This window comes from Neolamprologus brichardi, chromosome 2, assembly GCF_056152115.1.
Source record: "Neolamprologus brichardi isolate AB-2024 chromosome 2, ASM5615211v1, whole genome shotgun sequence".
Classification (NCBI taxonomy): Eukaryota; Metazoa; Chordata; class Actinopteri; order Cichliformes; family Cichlidae; genus Neolamprologus; species Neolamprologus brichardi.
In genome coordinates, this window is record NC_142105.1 from 25,892,982 (window position 1) to 25,906,048 (window position 13,067).

At 36.2% G+C, this 13,067-nt stretch overlaps 2 protein-coding genes across 3 annotated transcripts in view; both read right to left on the reverse strand.

The window, feature by feature from the left end:
• Positions 1–2,297: 2,297 nt before the first annotated feature.
• Positions 2,298–5,718, reverse strand: LOC148106140 (uncharacterized). The gene is made up of 6 exons (XM_087849556.1): positions 5,673–5,718; positions 3,831–4,148; positions 3,380–3,637; positions 3,091–3,297; positions 2,847–2,963; positions 2,298–2,428 (listed from the first exon to the last, which is right to left on the reverse strand). The coding sequence occupies exons 1-6, from the start codon at positions 5,716–5,718 to the stop codon at positions 2,298–2,300; spliced, it is 1,077 nt and encodes a 358-aa protein (XP_087705682.1).
• Positions 5,719–11,900: 6,182 nt separating this feature from the next.
• The window catches only part of LOC102777688 (uncharacterized), a 40,412-nt gene continuing 39,245 nt past the window's right edge, over positions 11,901–13,067 (reverse strand). Inside the window, exons 4-6 of one of the 2 annotated variants that reach the window (XM_087849540.1) lie at positions 12,831–12,980; positions 12,598–12,711; positions 11,901–12,234 (exon numbers count right to left, since the gene is read on the reverse strand). In XM_087849540.1, the coding sequence (XP_087705666.1) occupies positions 12,059–12,234; positions 12,598–12,711; positions 12,831–12,980 (440 nt within the window). In that variant the 3' untranslated portion in view covers positions 11,901–12,058. The remainder of the gene's footprint in view (positions 12,235–12,597; positions 12,712–12,830; positions 12,981–13,067) is intronic. The other variant, XM_087849533.1, reaches the window with a different exon arrangement.

Here is a 13,067-nt window from a genome sequence, read left to right on the forward strand (position 1 = left end):
AAACAAACAAACAAAAACAATTAATGAAATAATATATTAAAACATTCATAAGTTGGGCACAAAGCAACCCAACCACACCGTTTTGTTTTTTTTTTTTTAAAAAGAAGCATCATCCGGCAGTTTTGAGCTAACATCATGTTAGGTGTATAGTCTCGCAGTGTAGCTTACCAAAGCAAAACATCTGCGAAATGTTTTTAAACCTGTCTGTAACTGTTTAGACAAAACAATCAAAAAACCTTGATCTCAGAAATTTTACTTTAAAAGGCAAAAATCGTTTTTGAACTTAAATATTCTTTATTCTGATGCAATGAGGTTCTCTTATTTACAGGATTAGTAAAATGGCTGACTCTTCAAAAACGTGCAGTCACATGACTGATTTCTTCTATGGTTCCCTAGAAACAAGGGGTGGCATAAATCACCCCACTTTCCCCTATTGTGGGAATAGCAGCATGACAATTTTCAGTATTTTTGTTTTACACAATGTCGCCCTCTAGTGATACAGGTCTGGACTTTATCATTGCTCAGTTACACCTTTCTTGCTTTTATTGTATTTTGCTTCTTAGTGCTCACCAAAGGCTTTTGCATCAATAATGCTGGTAATCATGGCATCATCGGGCCTGTCGGAAATTAGAATCATATTAGACAAACATAAAATAAATTTTTACTGGTTTGAAATTAAAGACTAAGCTAACAGAGATATTTTGTTTTTTAACTAACATTTAACAAAATCTACACTATGAATCCTGCATTGTTAACCTCACTAAGAAAAGACACACAAAGACATTGCTTTAAAAAGTTTTTATATTGTTTGCAAAGATAAAAACTGTAAGTGAGTACATGGCTATTATAAGTCACATATACTCTTCACTTTGTAAAGACTACTCAGAATTACTATTTTAAACAACTAATGTGAAAATTGATGCAACATTTGATTTCTTTGTTGTACATACTTAAACAGGAGTCTCAGCTACTTGTAAAAATAAAAACATGCAGACTGATTGGCATAACAACAGGTACAAATAAGTGCTACTTGTGTTACTCAAAAAAAATCTCGCTCAAAACAGGTTCCATTCTCCTAAAAAAAAACCCCACATATATACAATACACATAAGAAAAAAAATTAAGGCAAAAACACAGTTCAAAGTATAGTAATACAAGTGTACATCAAAATATAAAATGTGTATTTTATATCTCACCTTCTATTATAAAGTAACTGACACCACACATTCAGAAACTGTTTCAGTCGTAATAATGAGAGAAGTCAGTCACCTATAGAAATAACCATGTTCCTATGCAAATGAGAGGATATTTAAAATCTGGATTCAAACATTAAAGTCAAATATGACCATTTAAAAACCTGACTGTCAAGCAACAGGGACACCTGGACACGAGTGTGGAGCACAGTGGTAAGGTTAAAATTGTGTTTGTTAGACAGAATTTGTAACCACTTCTTTCTTGGCAGTAAACTGGCGGCAGGGACGTTATCAAATATCAGTATCAGAAGAGGAGAAAGATCAGATTATGCAGGTTTGTATAAAAAGATTATATTAAACCAACATAATTTAGGAAATATATAATTTTACTAATGAAATAAATATGTTATTAATTAGGTTATCAGGAGTGTGATGAAATGTTTTGTTAGCAGTTTTTTAAAACAGTACATTTTCACAGTAAAATACAGTTTTATTAAATCTCACCACAGACTTTTTTCCACATCATTTGCAAAAAAAAATGTGTTTTTGTTTAAACTGTGTTTTTTTTTCAGCACATTAAAATCTGAAAGCTTTTAAACTAAACAGGTACACATATCTACACTGATCTCAATGAGTGGTTGAGAACAGAAGAGGAAAAACAAATGAAGGCTTTCCGCATTAGTCCACCAGAACAATGTCATTAGGACTTTTTCTCTCTTCTCTTCCAATATTATTATATACAATGCTTGCTTCACATTTATCCAGATTTATTAAGACACATACAGAAGAGGGGGCTGATCCCCAGATATAAATCTAAAGACAGGCCAAAGATTATTAATAATATTATTGTTGTTGTTGGTGTTGCTGTTGTTGTTATTATTAAAGTAGGGACAAAGTAGCCCATGAAGGTGTCACAGGAAGCTAAAGTGTCTGAATAGAATTCAGTCATATTTGTTTTGCTCTTTATGTGCTGTTAGCTGGAACATTAACTGTGTTTCAGCCACAGACTTACATGAAGCAACAACCTTTTGGCATCTTGATGTCACCTCCTCCTTCGGTCTGCCGTCAGTGGTGCAGTCGGTGTAAAAGCTCCAACCACTTAAATCATCTCCTGTTGCTTGAAAACTTGATTTGGCCATACTCCACCTCCGCCTCTGCTCTTTGCTCAGCATCCTTCCTCTGACATTTTGTGATAATGACATCAGCATAGGTTACTTCCTGGTCATCTTCTTCAGCTGCAAATTAGTAGGAAGAGGTGGCACAAACATAATGTTACAGTCAGTGTATTAGTACAGGAATGGTTTGACTTAAACAAGAACTTTCACTCTCATGTCTGCTGCAGGAACAGTTGATTAGTTTTAGCACAAAGGTTGAAGTCAGTGTGTGTGATTCTAACCAGTGCACTTTAAAACTAATTCAAAATGTTTCATTAGTGAACTCTAGGGTTGCCGTTTTTGGAGCTGTTTCCCCATGTTTTTATTTGTTGTGTTAAAGCTAGCTGATTAGCCGTACCAACAAATTTGACTGACATATGACAGAGGTATGATTAAACTCTTGGCAAGACAGCAAAAAAGGTTTATAAAAAAATGTTAAATAATTATATACGTTTAACTAATCTGAGTAAGTGGAGTGGGGAAATGAAAAGTTTGGTACCTCTTTGTTCTCTAGGTTTGGTTTTTTGCTTTATGATGTGTTCACAGGCACCCGCTACACCCACAACTAACAAAATGAGCAGTGCTGAGAGAACACCACCGATCAGCGGTAAATAGGCTGTTTGAAAAAAGGACAGAATAAGACAAAAACAAGTCAGCAAGTCTGAGTTTTTACGAAGACAAACAAAGAAATAATGAAAAACTGGCAATAGTCAGTCTACTGTAGCAAAGTTATTTTCACTTACTTATGTACCATGGGTTATCACTGCTGACAGTTTGATTAAAGGGTTTGATCTTAGTGGGGTTTTTATTAGACACTACGGCGGTCTCCTTAGATGTAGCAGTTTGTTTGGGGACTGATGTTGGTTTAATACACAGGGTGTTATTGGCTTCATACACCCACCGTGATATCTGTGTCCCATTGACTGAAGAGCAGTTAATGAAAATGAAGCCTGAGAGCAAAAACGTATAATTAATGAAAGACTGAGTGACCAAAATGATCATATTTGTGATTATCACAATGTTCTCACTCACCACAGGTAGATATTCTCTCCTCTTTGGAGACATTACTGACGTTGTTCCTGACTGAGCAGACCAGACGTCCTGAGACGTGCTGTTTCAGAGTGATGATGTTAGTCTCATTATTTCCAGAAAGGAGCTCAGCATCTGTCAGTGTGCGTCCATCCAGAGTCCAGCTGTACTGAGGACTGTCCCCTCCCTCAGAGGAGCAGGACACCCTCATCTCTCCCTGGGACAGACACTCTGAGACCAGCAGGACAGAGGACACAGGAGCTGAGAGAAACACACACAGATGAGTTTAGATTTTAAATCAGAATCTCCCTAATTCTTTATAGTCTCTAATAAAGAATAGGGAAAGCATAGAATACAGGGAAATGTCGTGAGATATATTGTATAGATTATTGTATAGATTACCACAACAATAATTTATTTACATCTATTAATGGCTTAATTTCCCAACATTTACCTTCAATAAACAACTGTAAAATCCGCTCGCCTGATGATTTTCCATCTGAATCAAAGGTTTGAAGGCTATAATTACCACTGTCTGTCCTGTTCAGTTTATTGATTCTAAATGTTCCATTACTGGGAAAATGAGCTCTCTCTCTTATGGTATTAGAAATAACCGTATTATTTCTCACATCTAATATTTTTAATGAACTCTTTAATAATTGGTATCTATTAATATCTGAAGTGTTGTCCATCAGCTGGATGTCCACACTTCCTCCCAAAGCTCCATAACACTGAGCTCCGTCCCGTCTGCCATCACAGTGAGTTTCCCCACCTGCAAAACAAAAATAACATTGCCATAGTTGTTAGTTTTGCTCAGTAGATGAACAGATGTCCACATGCCTGATGTAGTAGAGTTCTAGCCAGAGGGCTTTTGCTGTGTGCCCTGCTTTCTTGTCTCCTCTTTACTGAACACTATTTAACAAATGTAAGCAATGTTTCAGAGCGGATATCAGCAGTGGTAACAAAAGGAGATCAAAGCACAAAGTAATGGTTAATAGACCTGTACACCAGAACTATAAGACCAGGCAGACCAACCTGAGGATGCTTACAACTCAATGCTTCTGGATTTATGTGTGCTTGGCTTTATACAAGGCTAATATTGGACTAATGACATTTTCTAAGAACTCAGGAGGGACAAAATTGTAGGCCAACTCAAAGGCAATCACAAAAGTCACCATCAAATGTGGAATATCCCACACTTGATGCACTGTCCACATCACAAAGATCAGAGTGGAGTGACCATCAGCCACGTCCTGTCCATCGATGACATTATGCTGTATGCCAGGACTAAAACATTGACTCACTGATCCACCTCACCAGGATCTACAGTGAGGACGCTAGGATGTTATTCTTTATAAATGTGTCAAAAAGTTTGTAAAGAGAGACTGATGGGGTGGAGTTGCCATAAGGACATACAGGACACACAGAAGAAGTGCTTGGGTATCCAACAGATTAACGAGAGCTACATGATAAAGACACAATAAAGTCAGACACAGTCAAATACCTCCAGAAAGTATGAAAGGTGCTAAAAAAAATGTGAGCCATCAATAAATATGTCTTCACGTCATCAGATACCAAGCTGGAATAACAAACTGGCCACAAGAGGAGACATGAAAACTCCTCACAATGCCACTCAACATCCTTCCTCTGATTTCCTCAATTTCCACTCAAAGGTCTGAGACTCTGTGAACAGATGTGGAAGCTGCTGTTGAAATAAAAATGGCTCCCTGAGGTGAGTTGCTCCAAAACAGCTGAAGACAGACAGTGATAAGGACCAGGAAGTGGGACCATTATGTATGACTGACCCCCTGCAGATATGTCATCGACAGATAGAGGGAAGAAAAAGAACAGGGCCTAAGCACTAGAATTTAGAGGAAGGACTCACATCTAACAGGGCTCAGAGACAGAGCAGCATACAGTAACAGGGCTGGGACAGCACACACTGACTTGCACAACCAACTACAAGAACATTTGTGCTGCATATGATCCCCAAATCCCAATAGGAGACCCCACTGAAGGCGGTTGAGAACAACAGTGCTAACTAAGGTCATGTGGAACTTTGAGTTCCACATAGACAGACAGCCAACCATTAACCACTCAGACATAACCACTGATCTGCGGTTGTGATACATGAAGCAATCTTAAAATCCAGATAGGAGACGGCAACATCAGAATGAAGGAGCATGACAAAACTAAGAAGTAACTTTTTTTCAGACCTAATTCTGATTGTACTGAAATTAAGTATGAAATAAGTATTTTTGAAACCTCGCATGAAAAAAAAAAATTGGTTGCTCACCATGAGCTAATCCGAACATCAGCAACAGTCCAACTGCAGCTTCCATGTCAGCTGTTCAGTCTATGTTGACTCAATCAGCAGCTTTCAAATCTTTTTTCTCAAATAAGCAAATCTGTAGTATTGATGTTAACAGACTGCAGTTAACAGACTGTTAGTGCTCAGCCTGAAAGGAGAAATCATGAAAACGTTGGCTTTAGGTTTTAGTGAAGTGGTAGATAACTTCTCACATGCTGGGAGTAGGAAAATGAATTGACATTAGTTTTTCTTCCTCCTTTAGCCTTCATGAAAAAGAGATTTCATATATGAGAGTAACAATTTAAATTCCTAAGAAATAAAAGTTCCAGACTTAAAATGAAATGATACATTTCAGAAATATGTTTAGATGAAAAAATAGACACAAAATTAATGATAGCACATCTTTCATCTCTAAGACGCTTTTAACCTCTGTCAAACAGATAGTTCAGCATGTTGCACTGGTTAATGTTATATTTAAAAATGCTGATCACAGAAGAATTTATACAAATTACAGTACTGTTGGAATTAAATATTGCTTTAGTTGAATCTTAAATGGTGCCATGGGGTCATTTAACATTCATATCATTTAAAGTTTAATTGAACAAAACTTCAAAATCTCTGACTGCTTTTGCAATAAATGCTTATAAACACTAATCCAGATTCAAAACTACTGCTGAAGGATTTAAATCACAGAATTTCTTTTTTCATAAATGTGCACTCTAGTGGTAAATAATCATTAGCAAAAAAGTATTGTAGCTAATATTTGACATTTATTAACATAAAAATAATTATTTTCGCCCATCTTAACTGTGGAATGACATTAAATTATACGGGCTGTGACAAAATGTGTATCTGATCCCTTTTTATACTTTCAAGAGGCCCAAAGTTTGAGATAATTTTACCAATTAAATTGATCAATTGTTTTTATTCATATTGTAGTTGTTGTTTTAAAAACTAGTATATTATAAAAAACCAGTGCTCAAATACAATTTCGTACAAACAGGTGCCACTGGTCAGATGACTTTATATGAAGCGATGATCTGATTCCACTTTCGCTAAAAGATAGACGAGTTAAAATTACAGTCATAACCTTTGAAATATAAAAATGTGTTATCTAAAATATTAAGCATTTGTTTGGAATAAAAACAAGATAATTTGACTGTAATTATACTTTTTAGACCCAAAGGTCAAGTGACACCAGGTCTGGGGATAAATATGTATCAATAAAGTGCCGCATGAAATGAAAAAGCAGAACAGCTCATCCTCAGATACTCCCAGTAGCATCAACACAATGCCACCAACCTGTAAGCTGCAGAACTTACTGTAACACTAAAAACGGCATCAAAATCTTTCAGTGGCTGTACTTATTACCACAGCAGCTGCATGCTTTGAATAAGTAAACACAGCTCACCATAAGAGACTCCTAATAGCATCACGAACAGTACAAACACAGCTTGCATGTTTTTTCTCTATTCAGCATCTGTCGACTCCGCAGGCAGCTCTTCTGCTTTACTGTGATGCAAACCAACCTACACTGACCAGGTTTCCTGGTGAGAAACCTTCAGATCAAAACATATAAATTTAGACCAAGCAGGATGTGGCTACTTCAGAATGTTTTTGTGTGTAACTGCTAAAAGCAGTTGCCAATAAATTTCATTGCTTGTCAATACTGATCAGCTTCAGATAAGTATGTATGAACTCAGACCAGACAGGATGTGACCAGAATTTAACTGCAGAGAAAGAAAAGAGAAAAGTTTCATTTAAATTTAATTTAACAGCCCCAAACTAATCATGTAATTTTATTGTCCAACTAATAATGCCGTTTCATTGACAGTTGTAATATTTAAAGCTAAATTACACTGACAACTAAAATATGTTTATTTGCACGCGGAAGCAAGTTTAATGGGGATGGCATAAAACAGAGTGTATAATAAAGCCAGACATGTTTAATTTAATACATCTTAATAAGAGATTTCATCAAACCTTGAAACACATTCACAGACATTTATGATGCCCGTGTTACTCAGTGGTTTTGAAATGTTATCATAAATAAAGGTTAAGTGTTGTGTTTCACCATAAAAGAACAGATTGCCATTGTATGTAGAAGGAAGTGAAACAAGAGAAACGGTCACCATACAAAACTAAAGGTACACATGCATATTTTACCAAGAACAGCCAGTCCATTATTCTTCTTGTTATATTCTGCTCCTCTATATTTAAGTGTAGACTATGAACACAGGTCACAGCAGAGGTTTCGTTCTTATTATTGTTTTTATTAATAACAGCAGCTTGTAAAATGTGATGGAGAGCAAGAGAGAGAGAGAGAGAGAAACTTCTGCTTTCATATTGTTCACTGAGTTGTTCCTCGTTTCTTTAGAACTTGTTTTTTAGGTTATTTTTAATTTCTTTTGTTTTAGTAGAGAGACAGCTGCTTGTTTGGCAGCCTAGGCGTGTTTGGTGAAGTTCCCTCTTATGCATGTCAGTGTAAACATCAGGATATGAGTAAAAAGCACCATTGAAGCTGCAGTGTGACATCACGAGTGAGCAACTGGTAGCACTGCCCCTCTGTAGGTTGTTTCTCTAAGTGGCCTGCCTTTAACCCTATGGATTAGTCATTTTGTTGAGCTGCTAAAAACACACACAGATGAGCTTCGATTTTAAATCAGAATCTCCGTAATTCTTTATAGTCTCTATGAAGAATAAGTATAAAGAATAAAATACATATATGTAAAAATTTGTATGTATGTAAAAAATATTTGTGAGTTAAATCATATAGATTTTCAAAACCATTCTAAATTTTTATCAAGTTCTTGAACTCATTCATAATAGTAAATTACCTTGAATGAACAACTGTAAAGACCGCTTGCCTGTTTCTTTTCCATCTAAATCGAAGGTTTGAAGGGTATTTTTACCACTATCATTCCTGCTCAGGTTATTGATCCCAAATCTTCCATTACTGGGAATAAAAAGAGACCTACTTTGTATTATACTATAAAGAACCTTATTACACAGTCACTAAAACCACAATTCACTCACAAAGTTACACTAGCAATGAACCTTATTCATAACTAATTTATTAACTAACTAAAAAAAAATAAGTCGCACAAACTCTCCAGTTCAGTCTAAAACAAACACTGTACATGTTTGTTTGTTTTTAAAAAAATTAAAACTACAGGAGTGGAATCATGACTGATGACACTGTTAGAGAAAACAACATTACATTATCACTATTTCTTAATTTGTATGTAGAGTTCAGTTAGTCAGTTGCTAAGCTTTTAAATGGGAAATACCATAATAACAAAACATGATATCCATAAAACATGAAAAAATTATATGAACTAAAAACTTCTTATTCATTCTAAACCAACAAGAATTACCTTGAATTAACAACTGTAAAGTCCATTTCCTTGATGGTGTTCCACTTGAATCAAAAGTTTAAAGGCTATGATTACCGCTGTCATTCCTGTTCACTTTCTTGATCTTAAATCTTCCATTGCAGGGAGAAAGGAGAGATCTATGTGATGTGGGGTTAGAAATACCCCTTTCTCTCTCACATCCAGTATATTTAATGAATTCTTTAACAACTGGTATCTAGGTATTTCTGAGGAGCTCTACCAGAAAATCATCAAGAAGAATTTCAGGACATGCTCAGAAATACGACAAGTCCACCTCTGAATGGCTCAATAAATAAATATTTTTAAAATATATATATATATATTTTTAATTAAGGCTTTGAAGTGACCTTAGTCAAAGTTCACACTTAAATCCAATTAAGATGCTCGCTTCGCAGTTCTTGCTGCTAAGGGTCACACAACCACTTGTTAGAGTTATGAAGTAATTACTTTTTCAGATAGGAGTGGGTAAGTTTGGGTATAGCTTTCTTTTCCTCAATAAAAAATTAATAATTTAAAAAGAATGGTGGCCACCTTCTCGAGTTATCGCATTCATTAGAGTTTCAGATTACTGGAGATGTTACCTTTACCTAGAGGTCAAGGTCGCTTTCAGCAACAATACCTGATTGTGGCCACAAGATGGCAATAATGAAAAAGATGGATGTAAACAGGCAAGGAACTAGACAGCATTATGGCACTATGGCAGCTGTGATATCTGCCTTTTGCAACAGGGGGTGCTAAAGGCAGCCTTTAGCACCCCCTGTTGCTAAAGGCAGATATCTGCTGCACCTGCAGCAATGTGAAGCAGACTCAACTTTTGACACTGGTCTAAAACTCATGCTTTCACTCTTTTCCTTCTCTGAAGCAAAACCTAAAGTTATCATTATCATTTTTGTTAAAATATGTGGACTTTTTTAAACTAGACATTTTACTGAAGACTAAATATCTTTAAGCTACAACATCCAGTGAATCAGGAAGGGAAACTTCATGCACCCTCTTTTTGATGACAAGGCTGAAATGTATGCTTACTTTCCAGTGGGGAGTATTTTTGTATTCATGTGTATGTGTGTGTGAGAGTTTATGAGTGGGTGTTTGGGAGTTTCCCACTAAGTGAACAGAAACAGAAGTAGGTCACATGGTGATGTTGGCCATGTCAAAAGCAGTTGTCACTTTTTCACCCCCCTCCCTTCAGATTGTTTTAAGTAAGCAAATACAATGCTTCACATTAATACATGTTTAAAACCTGTGAAGAATTCCGAGTCCCCACCATAACAAACAGGAGAGGGCTGATCTACTGCATCATGCCCTAAAAGAAGACAGGACAAGACCCTGAGGAGGAGTGTGTATGAGTGTGTTAGATTATATTCTTTTGTTGGCTGAAGATAGGAACAGTGACCCTACAGTGTCTCTTTTTCATTAGTAGTGTAAGTTGTATTATTGGTAGTGACACAGCAGGCCATGATGCTGTCACATGAAGCTAAACAGGTAAATAAAACTGAATTAATTTAATTGACTTTTTTTCCAGTTATAATATTTAGCTGTTCTTTAGTCTTGTTAGCTGAACCCTAAATGTGTTTCAGACACAGACTTGCATAAAGCACCTTTGCATAGCATGGACTAAGACATATGGGTGCAATCAAATGCTGTTTTCTGTTTTTGGTTAACATTTACAAATTGTGGTCAGAGTCCTTCTGGTTGGGACTGAAAACTCAAAATAGTGATGTTTGCTCTTTTTCTATTTGCAGGTGACGAAACCTTTTGTGAAGGCTGACAGGATGCACTATAAAGCTTTGGGGTGATCTGTGGCAATTTAAGTAATGGATAGCACTTTATTTAGATAGCATATTTAGATTCTAGCTGTTAAAGGATCAATCAAAAGTACTCACTGGAAAAAAGAATAAGGTTCTACTTTATAGCATAGAAACAGGTTTGTGGTCCCACTAATGCAATAATTAGGGTCAATAACCTGAGAAGGACAGCTAGTGGTGAATATATCACTAAAAGCTTTTGTTCAAGTGGACACATATCAGGCAAGCGGACTCCACACCCTAATACCCACTGCCATGTGTCAACTGCTATAAACCACCATCTTAATAGATCTTAATAGGTCTTTAAATGTCCCACAAGTTTTTCACACAGGGCTATGTAGGTTTGGATTGTATCCTCCCATTTTCTGTTTATTTGTGTTATCATTGTCTTTTATTTAAATTTGTTTGATGATCTGATCTTTGCTGTTCCTAGGACTGTGCTCTTCTGGACACAGATGTTGTTCATGGAATCTCTGAGCCGCTTGCCCATTTTGGGAGTCACAGCCTCAAGTGTTTTGATTACCACTGGGACCACTGCTGGCCTAACCTTCCAAATCTTCTCTAGCTCCCCTCTCACCCCTAGGTATTTCTCAAGCTTCTTGTGTTCCTTCTTCCAGATGTTACTATCACTTGGTATAGCCACATCTGTCACTACAGTCTTTCTCTTCTGCTTGTCCACCACTACTATGTACTCACTCTCAGGGGCATATCCCATTTATATTCTAGAATTACACTGTTATAGTGTATCTGTGCAAAAACAAAAATATATGAAAAGCTACATTTTTGTTCACATAACAAGTGTGGTACAAAAGACGCTTTATTTACAGTCATATTTTCATAAACATTCAAATGCTTTCTCTTTATCATGTTTCCATTTACATGTTGGTCGAACCTTTACCAAGTGAAGAACTAATCAAAGGCTTCCACAGAGTACAGATGCAGAAAACACTCAGTGTTTGTAATTAAATCAAGAGGTCATGTAACAATAGTTGTGTTAATCACCTGATATATTACAAAAGTGACAGTCCAATACATTAACACTTATAAGCTATGGTTTGTATTTTATACGGGGAATTTACATTAAATGAAGGACCTTTAGGCATCTTAACATCAGCTCCTCACTCCAGCTACTTTCAGTGGAGCTGTCTGTCCAAAAGCACTGAGCACTTCTTCACCTGACTTTATGGACGTTAGCATACACACAATCAGTTCCTGTTGGTTCAGGCCTCCGAGGTCGCTTTGCAGACTTGACTTGGCCGTACTCCACAGCCGCTTTTTTCTCAGCTTGGTTTGCCTGCCTTTTGACAAACTTGACATCAGCAAAGACTTCCTGGTCATCTTCTTCCTCTGCAGAGTAACAAGAAGGAATGGTTCAAATATAGTATTAAAATAAGTGAATGATTAAAGGAATACAAAAACAGTAGATAACATAAAATGAGTCACACAAAATATGACTTTTAAAATGGGTTCTTTAGCAAGCTTTAGAGTTTATAGTTTGTGGATTTTGCTTCGTTTAGACAGAGCTGTTTTCCCAGCTTTTGTGTTAAATGTAGCAGGATAGCAGTATCTGCATATTTAACTGATATATGACAGAGTAATCAATAAACTCTTGACAAGAAATCAAAAATGTATTTAAAAAGCTTACTATTCCATATATCCTAAACAACAAAAAAGCAATCTGAGCAAAATAAGTGATGAAATAAAGTGTACCCTTTTTTGTAGGTTTGCTGTTTTGCTTTTTCCTCCGAGCACATATGACTGCTACACCAACAACCAAGAAAATTACCAGCACTGAGAGAACACCACCTATCAGTGGCAAATTTCCTGTTTCAAAAATAAAAGGCACAAACAGATAATCAGAAAACATGTTGGTTTTTTATCAAGACAGAGAATGAGCAAAGGAGAAAATTACATCAATGGATCTAAAGTTACTTTTTACTTACTAATGTACCATGGCTCATCACTGATGGTAGTTCCATAATCCTTACCCACAGAAGTCTGTTTTGGTGGAGTACACAGGGTGTTATTAGCTTTATACACCCACCGTGATATCTGTGTCCCATTGACTGAAGTACAGTTAATGAAAATAAAGCCTATGAGCAATAAAACACATAATTTGTTAAAGATGTGCAAAGTTACCGTATTAATTAATGAATTAGTAATTATCATATATATATATG

Coding starts and splice junctions, on each gene's coding strand:
- LOC148106140 (XM_087849556.1), bottom strand. CDS start 5,718: ATGGAAGCTGCAGTTGGACTGTTGCTGATGTTCGGATTAGCTCATG. Junction 3,298..3,379: donor GGAGAGAATATCTACCTGTG/GTGAGTGAGAAC, acceptor TTTTGCTCTCAG/GCTTCATTTTCATTAACTGC. Junction 2,964..3,090: donor TGATAACCCATGGTACATAA/GTAAGTGAAAAT, acceptor TTTTTCAAACAG/CCTATTTACCGCTGATCGGT.